Here is a 24,248-nt window from a genome sequence, read left to right as displayed (position 1 = left end):
TTTGTGGCATAGATCTTATTTACATTGTGGTGGTGTGATGGGTCCATAGTAAGTTGAACTCTCGAGCTAAAAGTCTTGGGTTTCATTTTCAGAATAAACACGTCTTCTTCCAGTGTGTTTGTTAATTACAAAGAATTGCATCAATCTCCTGTACCACATTTATAGCAAATAAATGATGATTCTGATTCTGATTTTTAAAGAAATATGGCTGCGATACGGGTTCATAAAGTCTGACACGGGTTCGTGGCCCTTATTTAAAAGTAGAATAATCTAAAAATAAACACAGTAAACAACATCCTTATAATAAAAAAACAATTAAAGATATTCAAGGCAGTCCCAACAAATTAAGGTTAATAAAGATCTCAAAGAAGGAAAAAGTACTAAAATTTCAATATCCTATTCGCAAATTACCTTGTAACATGCAAATCGAAAATTTTAGCACCAATAAAAGTACAGATAAAGATACTATCGATTGTATTAAAAATAAAGCCGATGCCTTCTCCACACTCGCTAACATCTCGCGAAAAAGCAATCGCCCGATCTGGGGGTCTTATAAAATATTGAGATAGAACTGTAACGTATAGATTTCCCAGTTTTCATACAGTATCGGGTTCCCCGACAAATATATTGTTTTCTATAACAACCAGAATTGAGCTGTTGTTTTTATCACTGGATGTTTGACGTTTTTGTTGAGGGGGTGATGTTCCATATTGAGGATAGCGTGATTTGTTACGTCATTGTTATCATGTTTGTTGTGTATATTTTTCTGGTTTTTGATGTATGTTTTTAGGACTTCATGCTTTAAGAGTCAGGGAGTTTTGGGATTCGTACGAGGTTTGAAAGATCTGTTTAAAGTTGTTTTAGGTGTACTCGTAATCATGCTACTTGATAGACTTGAAATTTGGAACAACTTTACGTAATGACGGTTTATATGACTCGTTCAATTATTTTATCACACTGAACGAGAAGAAAGAAGACGAAGAAAATAAGTTACAAGATGGTTAATGTAAAAAGTTTGATGTGATGAATCTTGTGACAAAGCAAAGGTTTTGATGATTCTCTAAAAAACCGATAATGTGACCACCTAAATATCACCAGGATGTTATTATCTTTTACCATAAGAATGTCAATTGCTTCACGATCCAGCATATTTTATGACACAAAATTCATTAGGGCAAGTCTATGTTCAGTTAAGCAGTCCTGTGGCTGAAACGATAATGATGATATTAGCCAAGTGCATAACAATAAAATCAATATCATTATTACTCCAATAATGTTCTATGACATCGTAAACTTAATTCTGTCCATTTCTAATAATATCATACATAACAAAGTTAAGTGTTATGACACCTGAACAGACAGAGGGATAAAACGACCATACATAAATAAATAGCTATAGCCCCATCACGATGTGCCATAAAAATTATTGTCCATGGAAGAGACTGTTAAAAGCGAATTATTATAGCACGCAGACTTTAGTACTACTGGATATGGTAGATGAAATGGAGTTTTATCAATTGAATTAGTCATAGATACTTATGTAAGTTTCAGTAACTGAAAATAAATTCGTCGTTTTAGCTTCGCTCGCGTGGAATTTTATTCAGACTATCGAAAAAGTATTTCAACACAATTTGCTATTAATGTTATCATTCATATTACTTACACAGGGTGGAAACGATAAGTGATCTAACTCGATTATTTCTAAACTATACAAGATTTAAAAAAAAAAGTTACTGATCCTGAAAGTGCTTCATGAGCTCTATCCAACAGAATCAATAATAGGTTACAGAATAAACTGGATCTATCCGAAAATTCAATGTTTCCAGCTTCCATACATTTGGTACAGCCACATAATATTAAATACTACACAATTATCGTAAAACTGGCTACTGATCCTAAAATTGCTTCACGAGCTCTATCCAACGGTATCAATAAATAAGTTACAGAATTAACTGGATCTATCCAAAATTAAATTAATGATGGTCAGAACATCATTCCTTTATTTCAAACACCACTGTTATTATGTATTTTATTAATTCTTCCTTATATCTACTCTACGTACAGGCTGTATTAAAAATATCATCCACCGCTTGACCCAAAATATTAAAAAAACACGTTAAACCTTCCAGCTACCCTACATCCAGATATGACGGAAAAGGTTGGTTTGTTTATCATGTTTTTTCGGCGGCCGTAAAATAAGAACCCTTTCATGGCGGCCCAATTACTTTTTACGATCAGCCGATACGGCTTTGATATCGAAACTGGACGGTTACTGTACGTTTACCTTATAACGATTGTTTTTTGTGCTGTCATATTTTATCCAATAAAGTGATAAAAATTTGATATATTTTTTTTAAACAAAATTAGGTGAAAGTAATTTGGTTTATTTGTTATTTATTGTTACGACTAACAAAAATGAATAAAAGGGTTATTTTGAAACAGTAATAATACTTACCTAAGTACCTGAAAGCCGCTTTTCTTAATATTCGCAAAATGTCTAATATTACTTTATTAAAAAAACAAGAACAAATTTCAAGGTTTTCCTCGATTATTTTAAATCCTTAACAGTACAGTCATGAATTTGTAAAGTACGTTGTAAATAATCTCAAAGCCTAAAAAAGCTCTTAAACGAATATTAACGAAATAAACTAGGTATGTTATACATAGATACTGTCTTTCTTGTTTCGTTTCGTGAAAGATTTTATTATAACTCTCGGTGCCTAACATTTCTGATTGGCCCGTATTTCGACGGTCCTCCATCAAAAGAACCAATATCGACCAGCAAACCAATTTGGCAACGTCGAATCGATACTGCTTTGATACCGACTCGTGATAAAGCTCTGATGGTTTCATACACAGTTGCAAACATGGGAGATCCAGTTTTTTTGTTTTTGGTAGTTTTACCACTGGGTCACTGCAGATTATGCTACTTTTAGCATTTTCGATCGGCAATTTTGCAACTGTATTGATGCAGTCGCGCGATTTGGCGACTTCATGCGTTCGGACGATTTTGCGACTGTATCAATGCAACATCGCGATTTGGCGACTTCATGCTTTTATAATGCGAACAGCTAGGGACTGGAATTCGCTGCCTGCTGCTGTCTTTCCCGAAGACTATAATCCGGGTCTTTTCTAGGCGAGAGTGAATAGGCACTTACAGGGCAGATATGTACTATCCTAGACTGCATCCCACTTAACATCAGGTGCGATCTCAGATCATAGAAAGAGAATAGATATGAAGTCGCGCGTAACTACAACGAGAACCAGTGTCCCCACATTTCCCCCACCACAGCTCCCACACACACATTCAACTGTGTAAAAACAAAGCGACTGAGAGTCTACGACAACATGTGCAACCGGCTTAAAAGTGCTGTGATTGGCCAGAAGGCGTGCCTTATGGCCAATCAATGGCCGCGTGACGTGACGCACACTTTGAAAAAAGCAATTAGAGAGAAGAAAGATAAAATGGAGTCGATAAGATATCGATACTTTAAATCCTGGGGGCAAGGCTCGAAATTGGTTTAAAAAATGCTTGAATGAAAACCTTTTTATTATTATACGTTATTATTATGTTCTTTAACGAATTTTTGCATAAAGGAGTCAGTTCCATTTTGTATGGACGAAAAACTCAGAATCAATTATTGGGACTAAATGAAGTTACCTTATATTAATTTACCCCAACCAAAGCTCAATGTCGTTATCGATGGAGTATAGAAGTTATAGACTGACAAAGTTTGTATGAAAAGTCATGGGTTCAACATTAGGCCATCTTACTCCATTCCTTTGGTCAACGTAGAAATAAAATCGTGGGCCGACTTGAAGAGGCATTGTAGGCAGTTAGAAGCGGCGAGACAGAGGGCAGAATCCTTCACCGAACCCCCGCGCGGTGTACAGAATGCTGTCGCCCCTGACCTGGCCTACAAAAGTAAGTCTGCTCGTCCGAAGTGTGAGGCTGTGGTTAAAAGTCCGAGCATGGACAAGTTTTGCGTGCGTTGCCGTGTGAAGGACCACACGCTCCGTGATTGCAATGCGCCTCGTGTAATTATTTGCAATCGTTGTGGTGAGAAGGGCGTGACCGCTGTCAATTGTCCGAAGTGTGTACGCCAGAAGGACGTCAAAGTTTCTGGAGTCACAAAACGCGTGGCGACGGACCGTCGTTTTGATGTTACACCTGTTGAAGAGTGGCGTGCTTGGTGTGATTTTGTGCGTGTATTCTCAAAAAATTGCAAAGCTAATGTTGCGACGGTCCGACCAGATGATTGCCAGGATGCGCGTCCCTATTTAAATGTTAAGATTGGTGGTGTTCCGTGTTCTGGATTGTTGGATTCTGGAGCGGAAGTTTCTATTGTTGGTGGTTCTGCTGTGAATTATTTTTCTCATCTGGGTGAGTTGTATAAATCGGATACGGATGCTGTGGTAGCGGCGAATGGTTCGACTTCGTCTGCTGTGGGATACATGTTTTTACCTGTTGTGGTTGATGATGTGCTAAAGGTTATAAAGTTTTATGTTGTTCCTGGAGTTTCGTCGTCTTTGTTGTTTGGCATCAACTTCTGGAAAGCTTTTCAGATCGCGCCTGATGTTTTGCGACTTGTGAATCGGGAAGTTTCGGTTGTTTCTAAAAAACATGCTGAAGCAGTGATGTCTCAGAGGTTGACTGGTGATGTTGGTAAGGATTTCAAACATCCGAATCAAACCACTCCTGGTTTGTTTGGAAAACCGAAGGTTCGTCGTAGACCCTTCCAGTGTGTCAGCGTTGGTTTTGTTGGTCCACTGCCCAGGTCTCGACGGAAGGTGTTTGAAGATAGGCAATTGAGGAAATCTCACTTGAGAGATGAATGTTGTAATAGACGTCTGAGAGACGTAGTGGTTAAAAAGGATGATGTTGTTTGGCGGAGTACGCATGTTCGTAGTGTAGCTCCGAGATTTAAAAAAATTGTAGGGTAGATTGAAGTTTGTTGAGGTGTTAGCTTTTTTGTTGTTGTGTATTGTTGAGGTTCTGTTTCTGTAAGATAGGTTGATGCTGGAGGGCCAGCGTGAATTTTTCTCGTTATCCTCGTAAAATTCTGGTGGGTGAAGGGGTACTGTAACACTTTTTTTTTGGCGAGAAATACTTACCGATTTCCACAAACAAACATTCCAACTGACCGTAAGGTCACATATTACAAAGTGTACAGTATTTCCTTTGTCACTTGATTGTGTCATTGTTAGTGATTCACTGAATTTTGATTAACTTCTATTAAAATTAATTACATTGTTTTGGTACACAGAGCAATAAATAACCTCACTTTTGAATGTCTCCGTTTGACAGATCAATGCGTTACGTTTCATTCTTTTAGTAAAAAAAAAGTGTATAACAAAATTAAATGTCCAATNTCTGAGGGTGCGATTGTGGTCAAATACCTGCCTTGTTATGCATAAAAAAATGCGTTCGGATCTTCGGACGCGGTACCGGAATCGCGAGTTTTAGCGACTTTTGATACAGTATCGCGATTTCGCAACTTCATGTGTTTTGATATGGTATCGGAATCGCGCGTTTTGGCTGCTGTCGTTGCGTCCAGTTTCCGAGAAGCGACTCAATCATCGCGTTTGGCATTTTTAAGTGTGCGGTGTGGAATGTGTGGTCGTTACATTCAGCTTCTAAAAAAAGCGACTAAATCGCTAAAAATATAAGATCAGAAAGTATTCTAAATTCAAAATATGAAAAAACATCGCACATCGCTTTGTATTTCAAGGAGTATGTAACACTGGCCAATATTTGAGGAGTAAAAGAAAAAAAAGTTGAACTTGAAGCTTAAAAGGTTTTATTATTTTACATCTAAACCCAATACGAATGTTTTTGTTTTCATCTGTTTTAAATATTATTTCAATTCAAATTTCGAACGTAAAACAAAAACTGGACATTATTCACGTTCGAATCCGAGTTCTTTACAGAAAATACAGTTTCATTTAGATGAAACATTTTGTAACCCACTCCTGGTATAGGGGATGGATTACAAAAAATAGCAGGCTATTAAAAAGCAGTTTTTGAAACTGTCTCTCATCTATTATTCGTGGAGTTTACGGGTTTTTGCAGTTCCCACACCGTTTCAGCTTTATTTATAGCGTTATTTAGAGATGCGCCACTATAAAACACATGCTAGCGTGTACATAATGTAGTACGAACATTTTCCAATAATAAAGAGGTTTCGTAGGTAGATTAGAGCTTTTACTTAAGTAGTCTATTAGACAACTTGTTTGCTAGCATTGGTTATACAAAATAACTCCAAATCACAAATTATTACAATGTTTTATAAGTCCTCATAAATAAAAAGAGTTACAATTAATAAGTTAAAAGAAGTTACTTCAGTTCATTGTACAGCCTACCTAGCCAAGAGAAACTAAAGGAAGATGTGCCAAAGGGGCGTGGCCGGTGTCGCATCAATATGCCCAAAAATAGAACACATTTCTCGTGTATGCAATGATGACTACAGCGACGTCATAATGTAAACAGTTTACATTGCTTGCGTAGTACTAAAGATTATTCGAACGTTGAGTACTGATAGCGCAGTGGATAATGAGCACATAATATTTTGATTACTTCGTGTGCGTGAATTTCATGAGCGACACTGAATTTCGAACTCAGCGCATTTATTGGTATCTCTTTAAATCACGTTGGTGACCAGTAATGGCAACGCCCCCGCTATGATCATGAAATCATTGGGGAGGCCTATGTTCAGCAGTGGACATCCTGCCTGTGGCTAAAATGATGATGAATGATGACAACAGCCTTTCCAGTATCTAAAAGTCTTTAAAGATTGCTGCCTTAAAATAATAATAAATAGATCTTTGGAGCTTTTACAAACCTCGGTATCCGTGCCCAGATTTTGCAACTATATGGGTCCCAGAAAACCCACCCTTTTTTAACAGAACAGAACCCCGTTTGCAATTTCATCCCACACTTTCCAATTTTTTTAGTCGTGCACTAGCAAAGCCATGAATTTCGTTTATAGTCGCGCTTGTTTAGGAGTCTATTATTAAAAAGCGAATAAATCCATTCGGTCATGTCCGGGCTTTTATAGGACGAAAACAAATAAATGTAAATTCTATGCAACTGGGAATAAGGGGGTTTCAAACATATGCGTTATGTGAGGACTTTTCCGTGTTATTTTTATGTAGTGTTAGGCTTACAGCATTTTAAAGGCGTAAATTGTGTCTTGTACTTTACCTATTATATCAAAACTCATAACCAGTCAAAACCACTTTTGACTGATTTTTGTAAAATTGTTTTTTTTGGCTTTGATGTACCGTATTCGAAAAGTCAATTACTACATTTGCGCTGTCCCGAAGGTTCGTTTCGTATTAAAAATTGATATTTGAAACATAGAAACATAAACATAGAAATAAACTTGCCGTTCCAAATTTCAGACTGCACAATATTGGTAATTCATTAATGGGGAAATGTTTTAAACTTTTCAATAAATTACCACAAACTGTTGTAGAATTGCCCATTCATAAATTTAAAGCACATATCAAAATCACCTTAATGATAAAGGGCTACTATAAAGTTGATGATTATAAAAGATAAAAATGTTTGGAATGTTTAACTACCTAGCTCGCATCAATCTTATGACTATAATTTGTATATGTTAAAGACTGTAAAACCTTGAAAAGGAGGCCGACAATAGTGACTGAGTTAATCTTGCGCTGCTTCTTCTCAGCACTGGCCCGTTTATTGTCCCGAAGCAGTGGTAGGGTTAATATTGGGACGTGTAAAAGCGCTTTTTAAAAGCCTATTTGCAAAAATAAATGAATTTTATGAATTTTATTTTAGAACAAGGACTCTAATGTTATGATCTAAACTTAGTGTAGACAAGCCTCCTGTATCATGAGAAGAATGCGGTCGTTGTGGAAATCCTTGGGGGAGGCAGAGTCCAGCAGTGGACATCTTTAGGTTATACAGTTTATATTTTGTGAATGTAAATGACATCCGTTGTCGGCTTATTACAGCAGGAAAAAAACTGAAGAATAAAATACCCAAAAATAATTTAAGCAAAGAACAGGTGAAAATATTATGAATATCGTGACATTCACAAAGAACTTTCACACCGAAAATAACACCTGGAAAATATCCGTAGTATAATTTCCCAATAAATGTCCAATAAATTTCCGTACTTTATTTTCCCAAGGAATTCAATGAAATAAATTTGTCATGTTTGTCAACAGGTCAAATACGCGCCGAAGGTGAAAATATTCATAAAGAACAAAAAGAACGGAAAAATTCCTGAAGGCAGCGACGTCACTATTGGTAAGATTTGATTTTGTATTTGAAAAGGCACTGTTTAATCAAAGTGCCACTAAGTTTATTTTATTACCATAATAGCGGCCGCCCGCGACTTCGTACGCGTAGATCCCGTTTTACCCCCTTAGGGGTGGAGTTTCGTAAAATCGGTTCTTAGTGAGCACCAGAACCCAGTCTAAGAAATATAGGCAAAAAAAATATTATTTTAGCGATAACTGAAAAGCAGTTTTAATTAGTTTTGTTTTTTCAGCATGCAGAGCCGACGCCAACCCATCCAACCTCACCTTCAAGTGGTATCTGAACGACGACGCCATCGTTGGAAATACGACTGAAATTGTAAGTACCAGAAAGTTCATAAAAATATTTAACAATTTTTTTAGGGTAGACAATGACTAATATTCAGTATTATTCAGGCTTATGTCAAAATCGTGTTGCAATCGTGTGAGCATACAAGGGGAAACGTGCAGTCGGCCAACTAAGATATCGGTCTAGTGTAATTACAACCTTTATATTTTTCGTGCTTACGTTAATCGATGAATTATTGTGGCTTCGATGAACAGTTTTATCGATTAGGCGTTATTCGGCACGTTATACGGTCACCTATCTCTACCAGCATTATGTCATCATGCTCATCAAACATGACCTTCAGCACCGACAGCTTACCGATATTTCGACATGTTATGTCCAGCCACCGAAGCGTGTGCCTACGCCTGAGTGATATTAATTCAGAAAGGGAAGCCGACTGACCGACGACCGTCAATGTGTTTGCATCCAATATACTGATAGCAATTGATTGGGCTTAGGCCTGACGCAGACTAGCGGAGATAATAATCCCAATATGTTGTCGTATCTCAAAGGGTCCGCTTCGTTTTGGATTTGTATCCCCTAACGCCTTTCAAAAGGAAAGTCTTTACGCTATGACTAATATGACTATCCTTAGGAGAGATACAGATAAAAATAATTACTGACACTTGCATGGAAAATGGTTTTCTTTTTATATAGAAAGTATTATAATGATAACATACAATGTGTACATAAAAAGTAGCTACTTTTAGTGTACAGTTGATATAAGTAATAACAATAATAACAATGTTGGATCTTCAATAAAAAACTTAATCAGTATTGAGAAAAAGCGAGACATTATTTAGCCTTTGTTGCACCACCTTAACTTTAACGGTAACTATAACTTTAACCGATGTTTTTGTATGAACTTTTTTTATTATTTATGTTAAGACAAGATGGTGCAACCCAGCCTAAGAGTTTTATGTTGAAATGTGACAAGAAAACCATTATAATAATACTTAATTTTAAGTTTGTAGACTGCCATAACTATTGCTATGTGCTATAACATGTGTCTGTCTTTACCTGGGACAGACTTAATTGGAAACATAGGTTTCCTTTACTATGAAATATTCGCGAAAGCCAAATAGGAAATAATGGTGGTATTTTGATAATAATTAGTGCTTATACACTGAAACGAGTTCAATTCAACCTTGGACAACTAATATTTCGTCGAAATTCGAATTCTACAAATTCGAATACTGAGCTATAATATATGCTAAGAATATATGTTTGTTGAAAATGTATTATTCAACAATCGAGTTGTTAAGAAAGGAAAACTATTTCATAGTAGCGAACATAGTGTACGTTTTGTACATGTATTATAATTGTTTATGTGGTACAAATAGCTAATGCCCGTTTTCACCATCAATCCCTTATTTTTAAGTGACCCATCATTTAAAAATTGATAGTGAAAATATACAGACAAACTGCTGTAAGTAAAATTAAATTACCTCTTCGGTCTTGAATGCTTTTTTTAAAAACATGTTACATTATTGCATTCAAATAATAAACAGCTCAGATTATTTCAATATACATATTATTATTAATTTAAATATGAAAAATTTTCAGTAGAAAACTGTTTTATGCGTAAAGATGTTTTCTCATATTACTACAACACATCTCAAGTTCATCTTCATCTAGTACCTAAATTGTAGGCTCATGTAGTGATGCCTTGAATAAATGATGTTATTTTGTTCCAGAAAATCTACAATATTACAAGAAAATACAGCGACGCCATAGTAAAATGCCAAGTTTTCAACGATGTGGGGAAAACTGAGGAGTCTGAAACGTTAGAGATTACATGTAAGTATGTAGATTTACAGTCGAGATGGACCGACGACCTCATAAAGGCGCTGGATACAGGCCGTTAATCGGTCATTATGGAGATCATTGGAGGCCTATGTTCAGCAGTGGACGTCCTATAGCTGAAATGACGATGATGATGATACATTATTCATTGTTATAGTGCATTATCAAAAATATTTTAGTGTGGTTATACTTTGTATGAAAAATGTTGAAATATTTTTGGAGAATAGGGTATTTGCCACCACCAATCAATTGACGTACTTTTTAAAACTGTCAAATGAGACTCCCATAGATTTTGGATGGCAATACTAGCCAGTGACGTCACAATTTTGTCAAGTCAATTAAACTACTTTTTTCAATTACAATGCAACCGAAAATCTTGATTTACAGGTAATTTAAGACCAGAATGAAGTGCCTTTTTAAAAAAATTTATTGGGGAGTGGTGGCAAATACCCAATTATTTTAACTACAGGTTTATAGAGGTTCATGGTGTAAATGTTGAATTAACAGCTGTTTTTGTCACATAAAACTACTTATTATTATGTCCTCCATGAAACTCCATTGCTGTCCATTATGGCTCTGAAAGGCACCTTTATATTGGTTGTCATTCCAAAGTATTTTAATAGACAAATCAATTGTAATCTAGAATGTTCTTGATATTTTTTTACATACTAAAGTACTTTTTCAATTTGGGCATCCCATTTAGAATCAGGGGCTTCAGGGGGCGTAGTGTGAGTTTACATATTCACACGTATTCGATATCGAGTGCGTTAAAAAAATCTATGAAGATTTTAGTTCTTAAAAGTATCCGCTAGAACTGGCTAGAAGCGCTGTAAATACGTCATATTTTAATGTCGTTTTTTACGCAGACGATAACAAACGTTTGATGTAAACTCACACTAAGCCCACGGAATAATGTTGAAACTTTTTTATAACTTACTCCTTTTTCCAACAGATGCACCATCATTCCGAAACAGGCCGAGGGACGTGGAAGCAGAAATAGGCACCCCCATTACTCTCAGCTGTGACGTGGATGGACACCCCACTCCTGAGATCAACTGGCTCCATCATGAAGAAGACCAGATGATTGTAAGTACTGTTTTAGCTAGCTATGGGATTACTAAGATAACCGACATAGCCCGCGGAATTGTCAAACTTAGATGGTGGTTGGGACTATTTCAACCTCCCGTTTCCATTACTGCAACTCCTGTGTAGCCAGGATCTACAGTTTTACCGCCGATATAATCCCAACCAGTGACCGTGACCGCCAAGTTTTTCCTGGAAGAAAGTTGCACTGTCATTAGCCCCGCAACGAAATTATTCAGAAGAACATAGGAGGAGTCCGACATTATAGAAGTAGGTGGAACACATAGCTCGTAGAACTGATGGTAGTTAGGTAGTTCTCATGTAGTGACACTGGAATTCTGGACTGGAAGACATAATGTAGGATAGCCTCAGACTCAGTGGACCGACGGTCTAGTGAGGGTCTCGGGAAGCACCTGAATGCGGGCAGCGTAGGACGAGTCATTGTGGAAATCATTGGGGGAGGTCTTTATCCAACAGTGGACGTCTTATAGTTGAAACAATGACTGCTTTGGCTGAAAATTTGTTTTGTGACGTACTAGTTAAAAACAAAATCTCACTTGATTATGAAGTGGTATAACTAAAATGGCCGACAAATATTACAAAAATAGCAACCCAAAAGTACTGCCCTCCTGCTGTGATTTCCCGTGGGGGAAACATAACAATAAATGTTCTTTATTGCCAGAAATCAATCTTTTATAGTGCACAATTCAATCACACTTTATAAATCATTCATTTAAGTGGAATAAAGTCTTTATTCTGTTGATATTGTCTTAAAAGTATCTTCCTACTAATATTATAAATGCGAAAGTTTGGATGTCTGGATGTTTGTTACTCTTTCACGCATATACTACTGAACGGATTTTGATGAAACTTTACAGTATTATTGTTTATCCAGAATAATGTATAGGCTATTATTTATGACGATCTGTGACAAACGAAATTTCATGCGGGTGAAGCCGCGGGCAAAAGCTAGTAACATATAAAAATCAAAATAGAAATATCGAAAATAACTGTCTGTCTGTTGTCACCTTTTAATTTAATGCTTAAAACCACATGACTAAGTAAATACTAGACACGATTTGGTCTAGAAAAGTTTTACTTACAGTCAATAAAAAACTGACACAAACTTTGTTCTTTTCAACCGACTTCAAAAAAGGAGGAGGTTCTCAATTCGACCCGTATGTTTTTTTTTTTTTTTTTTTTTTATGTTTTTTACGCGATAACTCCGCCAATTATGAACCGATTTGAAAAAATCTTTTTTTGTCGTATAGGTAATGCTTCAAGGGTGGTCCCATTTAAATTTAATAATAGAAAAAACAACCCCCAAGGGTGGAAAATTGGGGATGAACTTTTTTATACGCAATATCTCCGCCNCACAACGTGGACTTCATAAAGGTAGCAGGAAAGCACTGGATGCAGACCGCTACCAGCCGGTCATATTGGAAATCATTGGGGGAGGCCTATGTTCGGCAGTGACTGTGGACGTCCTATGTGGCTGAAATGATGATGATGATGAAATTAACTATCCAGATTCAACATCTGAGTAATGAACATTAAAATTAAAAGTAACATTTAAAGTAAAATAAAAAAATGAAGTAAATCAAAAACACAATTGTACGAGTATTTTGAAGCAATGTTTCGGATTGAGTTGTGGCAGAATTAAATAAAGTCACTTATTGACTTTCTTAGTACAAGTATTTTGATGCAATGTTTTGCAGTGAGTTGTGGCAGAATTAAATAAAGTCACTTATTCAGTTTTGCCACGTAAATTCTACAACAAACAGAGTTGTAATTTATGGTCAACAGTTTCACTAAACTGAAGATATCTTTGTAAATATCATAGATATTGCCACGAGAGTAAGACCAAAATATAGGTAACACTTTCTACTATACAAAAAGTGGAAAAAGTGGTTTTCGCCAAAAGTGTCAGTTATTTAATTCTGCCACGACGGTGACGATATATTGCAGCGCTAATGTTGCAAAATATGGTTATTGAGTACAAACTTAAACATAAATAAATATAATTATAAAATGTTCATAAACATGTTGCAGTAACGCAGTGTTGACTGCACTACTGTACTACTATATTTTGAAATATTGGCGCTGCCAATATATTTATGGACTCGACTGTACCTATTGTTAAAACTATACTAATAATATAAATGCGAAAGTAACTCTGTCTGTCTGTCTTGCTTTAATTCACGCCTAAACCACTGAACCGATTTTGATGAAATTTGGCATAGAGATATGTAGTTTGAAACCCGGGAAAGGACATAGGGTAGTTTAACTATGGCTATGTGAAGCGATCGCAAAATTGCATCTGTCAGGGAATTGGATCGAAAGAGTCACAATTCCGAATCGAGTTCGAATACCTTATTGTCCATTCTAATTCATGAAGTTGATTTTTATTATTTACTGAAGTTTAACCACTCGTAAAAAATTAATGAACGGAATCGAACCCTCTTAAAATCCATAGTCTACGAGATTCAATAGTAGGACCCCTTGAATAAAGAAGCGGGGGTAGTTTGTCCACTGCTGAATTATTTATTTTCAATACGGGCTTTTGTCACAATCGATATGAGGTATTCGAGTGGCTTCACCAAATTGGTACGATTACAACGATTATTTTCGAGTGCTTTATCGATTTATTGTATAAAACAATGATTAAGTAATCGATTTGAATATTCTGCGTTAATAGAATCGATTCAATTCAGATGGATGAGTAAAGAGATACGATGCAATTTGTATAGGTTAATAATAAACAGAAACAATGCAGTGGATTTTATTTCAGAACTGTTTTATTAAAATTAATAGCTGTCCCAGCGAACTTCGTACCGCCTTTGTGCGTCAGAAATAATATAGGATTCCAATGGTGTGAATTTTTTTAAATCGGTTCAGGTGTTTCGTAGCCTATTCAATGCAAACAAACAATGAAATCTTTCTTCGTTATAATTAGTATAATAGATACTTAAAAGCGCTTGTTTATAGAGCTTGTATTTACAGGCTTCAGCTATACATTGTTGTTGCAATATCGTCCCTATTACCAACCTCATAAAGTCATTGTAGGTAAAGCTTGAAGTTGGAATTTTATTTGAATTTACTACTTTTTTTTGTTCAAGTAATAAGTTTTTACAAAACGTGCTAACACCACAAAAGGTGAGCAAATTCATCTGCCAGTTTTGACGAAGTTTAATTTTATTTCATCCCTCCAAAACGCATAAAGACTCCAACGCTCACCTTGAAGTCGGTAATGTAATTAAACCAGAGACAATGACACGTCGACTGGAGAACAAAACGCAAACGAAAATGGCGCGAAACGCTAAAATAATCCCATTTAATTTGCTATTCGTTTACACGGATTAGGGCGGTAGTGCTGCGGAACCATTGACCTCGAAATATCGATATTTACACCCGTACCTACTCACAAACAATACTATGAGGTCTCACAGCGCACGTGGACGCACAGGGTGACACACGAACCAATCGCAGATTTTTATTCAACGCTGTGCGTTCGATTTGCTGCTTCACATAATAAGCATCGTTTGTCATACGGGCGTTAGTATACAGGTAAACGCCCAAAATGCCCTATGGAATTCAATACTATGCACATGACGATACTTTCAATACTAAGATACAGTTACTTACATTATTATGCTCACAAAAGTGTTATGCTTAAAACAATCGTGCTCGAACAATTCGGAAAATTAGAATGCATTAGTTATCAGCCAATTTTCGACACACATGCCACTAAAATTTACAATTTTATTACTCTACTAGCTTTCGATTAGGCTTTAGGGCTTCTCACGCGTGAAATTTACTTTGTCACGGATCGTCATAAATTATAGCCTCTTTATGTTATTCTAGGTTATAAACAATAATACTGTAAAGTTTTATCAAAATCCGTTCAGTAGTTTTTACGTGAAAGAGTAACAAACATCCAGACATCCATACAAACTTTCGCATTTATAATATTAGTAAGATAAGATAGTGGCACATTTCCTGCTAGTAGTAATGAGCATACATCTGTGTCTCTTTACCTTTACTATTTAATTGCCTTTAATATCGATAAACCTAGACGATCACAACACTAGAGCGGACGCAGGAATGCGATTAGTCGCCCCACTTGTCGAGTGATTAATCCGCTGCATGATTTTAAGAGAGATGTTCATTTGTTCTCCGTCTTCGGCGTTCGAAGTTCAAAATGGAATATTTATTTTTTTCCGATGGGTGATTCTCGTTTGTTTTTCTTTGACACATTTTTACTTTTACATAATCTGTGACTTATGATTTTTATAAATGGTTTGTTTGATTCATTACTCGGTTGGCTAAAATGTTGATTATTATTTGTGATTCAATGGATTCGAAGATTATTTTATAAAATTTATAAATAAACGCAGCAGTATTCTATTTAAAGTTATCAGCATGCAAAATGGTCGTTAAACAGCTCATTAACGAGGTATAGCAATGTCAGCCATTCTTTGAGTTTGCGTATCATTAAAATAATTTTAGTATCTTGTCTTCAATATAACTTTTGAGCGCGAATAAGATAGGCCTCATTACAATGATGATCATGATGAATTTAACTTTTATAACGGCTTCTTATTATTTCCACTAAGAAACATCAACAATAATTTGAACTTTCATGGTGTTAGTTTATTGAAGTGACTATGAAATCGATTCATTAATTATGTTTCTTTGTTTACAGGCAGTCAATTACATACAATTCGTTTATGTTATAGGTATTTGACATATTTAGACATTAAGTAAAAAGCTTTTTGACATTACAAACAGACACATTAATTACGTTTATTTATATAGGTACCTAGCCCTAAAATGGGCTAAATCCATTTGACGCGATAATCCAGTACGTAAAAGGGTTTACATAACGTTAACTTTCACAATTGTACAACAACTTCAAAGAGTTTTATAAGCAAGTTCTGACAGCTTTGGCAAAAGACAAAAACCTAATGCCGCCATAAAATGATTCGTAAAGGGAAATCTTGATAAGGCCCTAAAGAGAATTAAAAATAGACAACAAAGCAAAGGTCCAGAAGCTTTAGTAATGTTTTAACTTGAAAAGGTAAATGTAGGAATCAAGAACTTGGAATATAAAAGTTGATTAACTTTAGAAACGTTTACGCAATGAATTCAAACAAAGTTCTAAATTTACATCCGTAATTAGAATTACCCAAGGTTTATGTTTGTGAGTGATTGTCATTTGGCTTCTTGGCGGGAAAGTGAAGCGCCATGTTTTGTAGTTTTGTTTTTTTGTTTGTTTTTTCTAAAGTAGCTGTTGTGAATTTTTTTTTTTTAATATTCACGACGAAGAAGTTCTTGGCCTGCATCTAACCTGATGGAAAGTGATGATCACGAAGGTTCATCGATACAGACATAATTAACCGTAGAGAAATTAAGTGGCATTATTTTACAATGAAATATTCGTGAACATGCACGAGTGTAAGCAAATGAAACAAAACAGTGCAATAACACTTCAAATAATTGAAAAAAAGTCCGCGTGAAGTCTTTGTAAAGTGACTCAATCTTCACTAAAACTCAATAGAAAGGTTATTTACTTCAGTTCACCACTAAATTCTCTTCCTATCCCATGAGTTTATACGCTAAGATGTTTTTATAGTCATTTGTTATACGTACGAAAATAATAATGAGGAAATATTTACTTCAAAACATATTATTTACTTGACACTGTCGATTGTGGCTATATTATGTGCAAAACACATGAATTGAGGCCTTATTAGGTAAAATATCGTAATTTCTTTAAAATTATTACACCTTTTCTAACATATTTTTTCTTTGCAGCGCGTCGGCAAGACTCCCAACCTGACCCTAAGCGTGGACACACACACTGCAGGCAGATACGTGTGCAAAGCTAGTATAGAGGGCTTCCCGGAGGTGGAGGCGGAGGCGTCTGTGTTTATAAAAGGTAAGTGACCTTAACAGATAATTAAAATTTATTTTGAGCGTTGATAGAGTTGCATCTCAGATTTTTTTTTGTTTGAACGAAATATTGTTTATTTAGTTCAACAAACATAATACACTCAACATCAAATAAACCGCACCTTCCGCGACGCGAACTTTAAAGATTTTCTTCTGACACATGGTACCCCAACAATATTGGTGTTATTTGAAAGCCCAATAAATATCCTTAAAGAAAAATACATTTCATTTCTAAATAAATGATTAACATATACCATAAATGTGACTTGAAAATAGACCTCACTTTGGGCTCACCTCTGGGATCAATTAGACCATTTTTATGGTTATAAAACCAAATAAAGATTTCACGTGTCCTCTTTAAAAGATGGATAGCGATTAATCCCAACTTAACAGTTTTATAGTCATAAAAATGGCTATAGCGTAACTACCTATTTTTTGAAGAAGTGACTCTGGATCCTTGTAAAGACACATTTTTGGGGTAAAAACCTTTCCTTTAATTAAATGAAGTTTAGAACTAGGCTTTCAAATGGTACCAATGTTGGTAGGAAGTGACTGTGGGGATGTATACGTTTGATAAGTGCTTGTCGCGGGAGGTGCGATTTATTTGATGCCGAGTGTAGTTTATTGTACCAAAATGGCTCCTACTCAGGGGACTTTACTGAATCTGAGCCTGAGAGAAACGTTATCATGTAGACGCGAAGAAAATTCATTACTTGTGAACAAAATGATTGTTGTTTATTAGGTACTACTTTAATTCGGCCATTTGGTGTAGTGGTTCGAAACGGACTACTATTCCGGAGGTTGCGGGTTCGATTCCCGCACAGTACAAATATTTGTGTGCATGAACATATTTGTTTGTATTGGACTGGGTGTTTTCTATGTATAATATGTATGTATTTACAAAAAAAAAGTATTTAAGTATGTTTATATCCGTTGTCTAGTACCCATAGTACAAGCTTTGCTTAGTTTGGGACTAGAAGCTCAGTGTAAAATGTCCAAGGATATTTATTTATTTATTTATTTATTAATTTATAGTTATTTGTATCTAAATGACTGCAGTAGTGTTACGTCACCATAACATAAAGTAAATTGTAAACCGCGTATGATAAAAATGGAAAATTACTATGAACAATAAAGTGTTCTACCATAAATAAATAAACACTTTGTCACTGTCTTTTATCTGACAACTTATGGTGCTTGGGTTATTTTAGAAGCATTTATACCTAAGTACTCCATATTAAAACTTAAGGTACTCATAATCGTAGAACCTTTCATACACATTGGATGGCATTGCTATCGATTTTACGTTATCTTTAGTATCGTAGACGTAATAAAAATGTATGTGCTTCGAATAACAAGGTATTGTCTTATTATTATACTTAATACTTATGCTCTTTCGTGTATTGTTTCCTAAACTACTAAGAATTAAGCAATATTTTAAAGGACAATGACCAAAAATGTATGGAGTGTGGTCCAAATGTCCACCACTAACGAGACCTATGTAGTAAAATAGTCTACTAAATACTGATTCATTATAACCAAACCGCAATCAAAAATATGCTGTCAGTAAAAAGTTATGACTGAATGAAAAGTCATGTTTTTTACCTTTTCATCCGAAAAATGTTCTTGATATCATTCTATCCATCGCACATTTTGGATTAATCTATGCATATTATGTCATGTCGCTTAGTGTGCCGTGTTAGATATTCGCTAGAAGAAAAAAAATAAGCTCAGAAGAAAGACAACAATATTGGAATTATGGTCGGGTGGCCGCTGCTCCGCCCCTATTGGTTGTAGGGTGATGTTATATAACCTAAAACCATCCTTGATAAATGGGCTATCCATAACAAAAATATTTTTTCAAATCGGACCAGTAGTTCTTGAGATTAGCGCGTAAACTACTACAATTTTTCATACGGTCATAACTTTTTACTGACAACTTATTTTTTTTTCGTCCCATACTGAAAGTTAATCTCTATTTAATGGACTATAAGCCAATATAGGTCTCATTAGTGGTGGACATTTGGACCACTTTTGGTCATTGTCCTTTAAACAGGTAATAAATCGTCCTTCATTTATGAAAATATTTACGCTAACTTCACAAAATACAGAATTTCGCGTTATCTATAGGTACTAATAATACAAAGATATAAAGTTTGTGTGTTTGTATATTTGTAAAATTGTAAGGGGTAATCTCGGGATCTACTGAACCGATTTTAAAAATTCTTTCACCAATAGATTGCTGAAAGGCGTAGGTTATATTAAAAAACCGAAAAATTCCACGCGGGTGAAGCCGCGGGCGGAAAGCTAGTTGCGAATAAATCCATGTCCTGTACAGCTAATTACTGAGCTTTGAACGCTGGTTTGGTGGTTACAACTCACAAGTAAAGAGCCAGCGGTTGCGGTTCCAAACCCCGCAAGGACACGTGTTTAAATAATGAGAAAGCGTTTGAATAAGATCGTATTCAGAGTGGAATGTTGTAATGCCACCTGAAGGGAAAGTACTCTTAATACTGTAGATAGAAAATTTTACTCAAAGAAAACATTCCTTTATTTTTGAAAGAAAGAGAACTGGATTCATAGATAACTAGTATAGTTTAGAAATAATCTAGTGAGATCATTAATCGTTTCCACCCTGTATCATCATCATCAGGTCACTTTGTGTCCCCTATTAGGAGTGTTCGCTAATTTCATCATCATCATCATCATTTCAGCTATAGAACGTCCACTGCTGAACATAGGCCTCACCCAATGATTTCCATGTTGATCGATTGGTAGCGGCCTGCGTCCAGCGCCTTCCTGCTACCTTTATGATGTCGATCCACCTTGTGGGTGGATGTTCCACGCTGTTCTCTAATTTACCAGAGATAAATGGAAAATTTGACCTCCACTCTCCAGTTACGTTGTTAGTATTTAAGTATTTACAAATTCGCTTTGCGTGTGCCAACCGGTGTCAAGCTAATGCCCAGGGGAGTCCCATTTGACCCCTGAATAAAACTTCTACAATGTCAAAACGGTTTATGACCTATTCTCCAACGACGCAAATCCTACGTGACTACATCCATTTATTTGATTGTTCGCTGAAGATAAAGGTGCTTCTTCACTTGGAGCATTCGTCTGTAATGCAACATTTCAGATTTAATTGCTACAAGTTTTAGATATGTATCAAAATACTTAGTACACACGATGTTCTCTCTCTCTCTTTATCTCTTGGCTCACTAATATGAGTACGGGACTATTCCCACCAGCGCGCGTCCCTTAAAAAAAAACTCGTTCCTACCGCTGCTGCAACTCCTGTGTAGCCAGGATCTACAGCTTGGCCGCCAATAAACACCCAACCAGTGAAGGTCAAGTTTGTCCCGGGGAAAAGTTAAACTGTCATTGGACCCGCAACGAAATTAATTAGAAGAACATATGAGTAGTGGAAAACCGAGGAGAGTTACAGCAAAATTCTCTGAACCAATGACATTTTATCGAGTTAGCAACTTCGTGAATTCGTTGCTCTTTCGACACTCCACAGTTTGCGTGAAATTGACAGCTTGTTAACTGTCATAGATGTAAGATGAGCAGAGAAATAGGCTTTGTTATTATAAAACTCACCTCTCTAACAACTGCTTTCGGTCTCGATCACTGTGTGTAATATTCGACTCTGTAACGTTACATTACAAGCAAATGCTCCAAGTGATCAAGCACCTTTAAATATCACAATGACTGTAATTTTGAATGTCAGGAGTGACAGCATAACTTGGAAAATTATTCAAATTTTGCAGATCAAGCGTGCTATAGATAAAATAATAGTCTACAATGCAAAGTGCTCAAATCGAGAATTCCCATGTGTAACTACAATTATTATTTGGTATGCTATTTTTAGATCAAAACAACTGTCAACAACTTTAGATGTCAACCACGGTCATTTGACTTTAACGAGTTCGTCTTTCATTCGAACTTTTGGTTTTATTGTTATGAAAATAGCAGATATTTTTATTCGAACTTTAACACAGTCATAGGTCATAGGTTGAAAATAGCAATTGTTGGCGTTGTCACAGAATATAATATTATAATGTACACGATGTCATTCATTTGTTTTGAATACATATACGAGTATGTTTGCCTCGTACGAGTATGATCATTATTGAATTTTTGCATATTACTTTGGTGTGTAGGTACTACCCTAATATGCTAGAACGCAAAATTTTTGAAATAAAATTAAAAGTTGTTTTAAAAGCTTCGTTCGTTCGTTCGTTCGTTCGTTTCAGCTAAATGACGTCCACTGCTGGACAAAGGCCTTTAAAAGCTTAGTTAAGATTAATATGAAAGGATTTTTAAAAATTCAACACTAGTCTTAAGGGGGTAAAAAAGGAGTTGGAAGTTTTTGACATAGACACGACAGGTCTTTTGTTTTCGAAAATTTTACCCATGAAGTGATATAAACTCATCACCTCTCACCCCACTATTTTAATTAGTTTTACTTTACATCTTTGTAATTATTTTTCCTACTATTTTACGTAGTTTTGCAGATATTTTACATCTTTGTATTTCCATAGGTCCACCAAAGATCCTGTCGAACCAGACCCAGTATGGGTCCCAAGGGGACACTGTGAACATCGAGTGCGCAGCGTTCGCTGTCCCCAGGATCGACACCATCGTGTGGACTTTTGATGGAAAGGAGATTGATGCTATACATGATCAGGTAAGCTTTTTTGAGAAGAGTCCAGATTATTTTGAGAAGTTAAGAACTGGATACAATCTGTGCGAAGTTAAAGTTGTTAGTAGAAATCTGTGGTTGTCGACAAGTTACATTTGTTTTATAAAATGTTACTTTAAAGAAAATATAACAGTAGTTTTATACTATGTTACTTTAGACAATGTAACAGTCAATGACCATTTCAAAGGTAGTGTGGGTTTTGAGAAATTTTAAATACTTAGCTCAATTTAGTTTCAAACCGCAAAGCTTAAGCAATTGAAATTGAAATAAACCACGACAATATAAAAACAGGCTCATAGTTTTAAAAATTTATTTTTTATTTCACTCCAATAAAACCCCCTAGCTTGGAATCGTCATCAAAATAAACTAAAATTCTCACTCAATCGTTATTTCTGTCCAGGACTATGCATTCCTCGAGGATCTCCAGCCTGGAGGCGTTGTCAACTCGACCCTGATCATCAGAGAAAGCCAGTCTAAGCACTTCGGAGTCTACAAGTGCAACGTGTCCAATGAGTATGGGAGTGACACTTTGGAGATCGTGTTGAAGCCTAACAGTAAGTAGATAGTATCATCATCTCAGCCATAGGACGTCCACTACTGAACATAGGCCTTCCCCAATGCTTTCCATGCTGCCTGGTTGGTAGCGGCCTGCGTCCAGCGCCTTCTTTATAATGTCGTCGGTCCACCTTGTGGGTGGTCGTCACTCGCTGCGTTTTCCGGTACGCGGCCTTCACTCCAGAACCTTACTGCCCCCTGCTTTTTAAGTCACTTATATTTATTTTAAAATATTTGATTTACGTAATTTACGTTATGATCCTTAAACGTATATTTTTTTACCACAAAATTACGTTTTTTAATTGATCGTCTTAATTAAACAAAAGTCCCATTATAGGATAACAAACGAGAATTATCTTCCCACTTCACGCCAACCAATGTCTTATTTTAGTTTCCCACTAAATTTTGACTCTAAATGACCATAAATAACGTCTCTTTTGATTTATCTGTACCTGAGGTGTCACCTGATGTTGCTGTTTCCTTGAACCGCCTTTGATTGCCTATTCTAGCTCTTAAGACCAAACCAACTGAGTCGGTTTTCCTAATACGTAACTACGTGGCTGTGTCAGACTGCGTGTGCTACCGAAATTGGACTTTGCATCCTTGATTTTAGGTGGATATTTCAAGGAGCTCCAATTGGCCTGGGTCTAAATAATAAATCAACTGAAATCCAGGCAACTTGAAGTGATACTAAACATGACAACTCAGGAACTACAGTGTCAAGTTTGTACTACATCCATTACGGGAATAGGTCTTGGTTTCCAAAGCTACTTGGGTTTTGCTGAAAGAATTTTTTTACCTGTCCGTAAACTATCCGACCTGTGTTAGGGTTTCATTTGAGACCTGGGCAAGACTTAGGTAGTTACTTAAAAATACTACTCTCATTATACTCATACAGCATTTTAGCTGGAACCTTGACAAAAACTTGACGTCATTCTTCAGTATAGTACCTATACAGGGTGGAATTTTGTAATTTCGCCTGGAGGAAAAGTGCTCTTAATACAGTAGACAGAAAATTTTACTTAAAGGAAAAAGAAATAGAACTGCATTCAAAGATTTTTCAAAATTTGCTTGCCACATCTGGGAATCGAACCAACTAAAATCTGTTAAAAATTACATCCTGTATTTAGAAAATGGTAATGGATGATAATGTAAGGTATCTAAGTTAGGCGGTAATATACCTAAGTTAGGTGGTACGAATTTCGCTGGGTCAGCTAAAGCCTGGTCCGTGAGCACGTAGAATCCCGTCCAATGACTCCAAGCTACCCATCCCTATCGCTCGCGCGTAATTATGTTGCTGTCGCGCTCGCACACACACTGCGTCGCACAGTCGCGACAGCAACATAATTACGCGCGAGCGATAGGGATGGGTAGCTTGGAGTCATTGGACGGGATTCTACGTGCTCACGGCCCAGGCTTTAATAAAAAATAAGAAGGTCGGATACTTCCCAGACAGCTTTCGCGCCGTTTCTTTCTAGGTTTCTTTTACGACCTAGTTCATGAATAATTAATTTGGAATTT

The 24,248-nt window shown here is 36.1% G+C and overlaps 1 protein-coding gene across 2 annotated transcripts in view; it reads left to right on the top strand.

Annotated features, from left to right (window-relative positions):
- The window catches only part of rst (irregular chiasm C-roughest), a 129,849-nt gene that overhangs the window by 84,112 nt on the left and 21,489 nt on the right, over positions 1-24,248 (top strand). For both annotated transcript variants that reach the window (XM_028323338.1, XM_028323339.1), the window contains exons 8-14: positions 8,203-8,284; positions 8,529-8,614; positions 10,321-10,423; positions 11,382-11,515; positions 17,330-17,453; positions 22,012-22,157; positions 22,573-22,726. In XM_028323338.1, coding sequence (XP_028179139.1) covers positions 8,203-8,284; positions 8,529-8,614; positions 10,321-10,423; positions 11,382-11,515; positions 17,330-17,453; positions 22,012-22,157; positions 22,573-22,726 — 829 coding nt within the window. The remainder of the gene's footprint in view (positions 1-8,202; positions 8,285-8,528; positions 8,615-10,320; positions 10,424-11,381; positions 11,516-17,329; positions 17,454-22,011; positions 22,158-22,572; positions 22,727-24,248) is intronic.

Source organism: Ostrinia furnacalis, unplaced genomic scaffold (genome assembly GCF_004193835.3).
Source record: "Ostrinia furnacalis isolate ACB-3 unplaced genomic scaffold, ASM419383v2 OfSCF0635, whole genome shotgun sequence".
NCBI classification, from domain to species: Eukaryota; Metazoa; Arthropoda; class Insecta; order Lepidoptera; family Crambidae; genus Ostrinia; species Ostrinia furnacalis.
The sequence above is the reverse complement of the archived record's forward strand: the minus strand, read 5'-3'. Positions and strand labels throughout refer to the sequence as shown.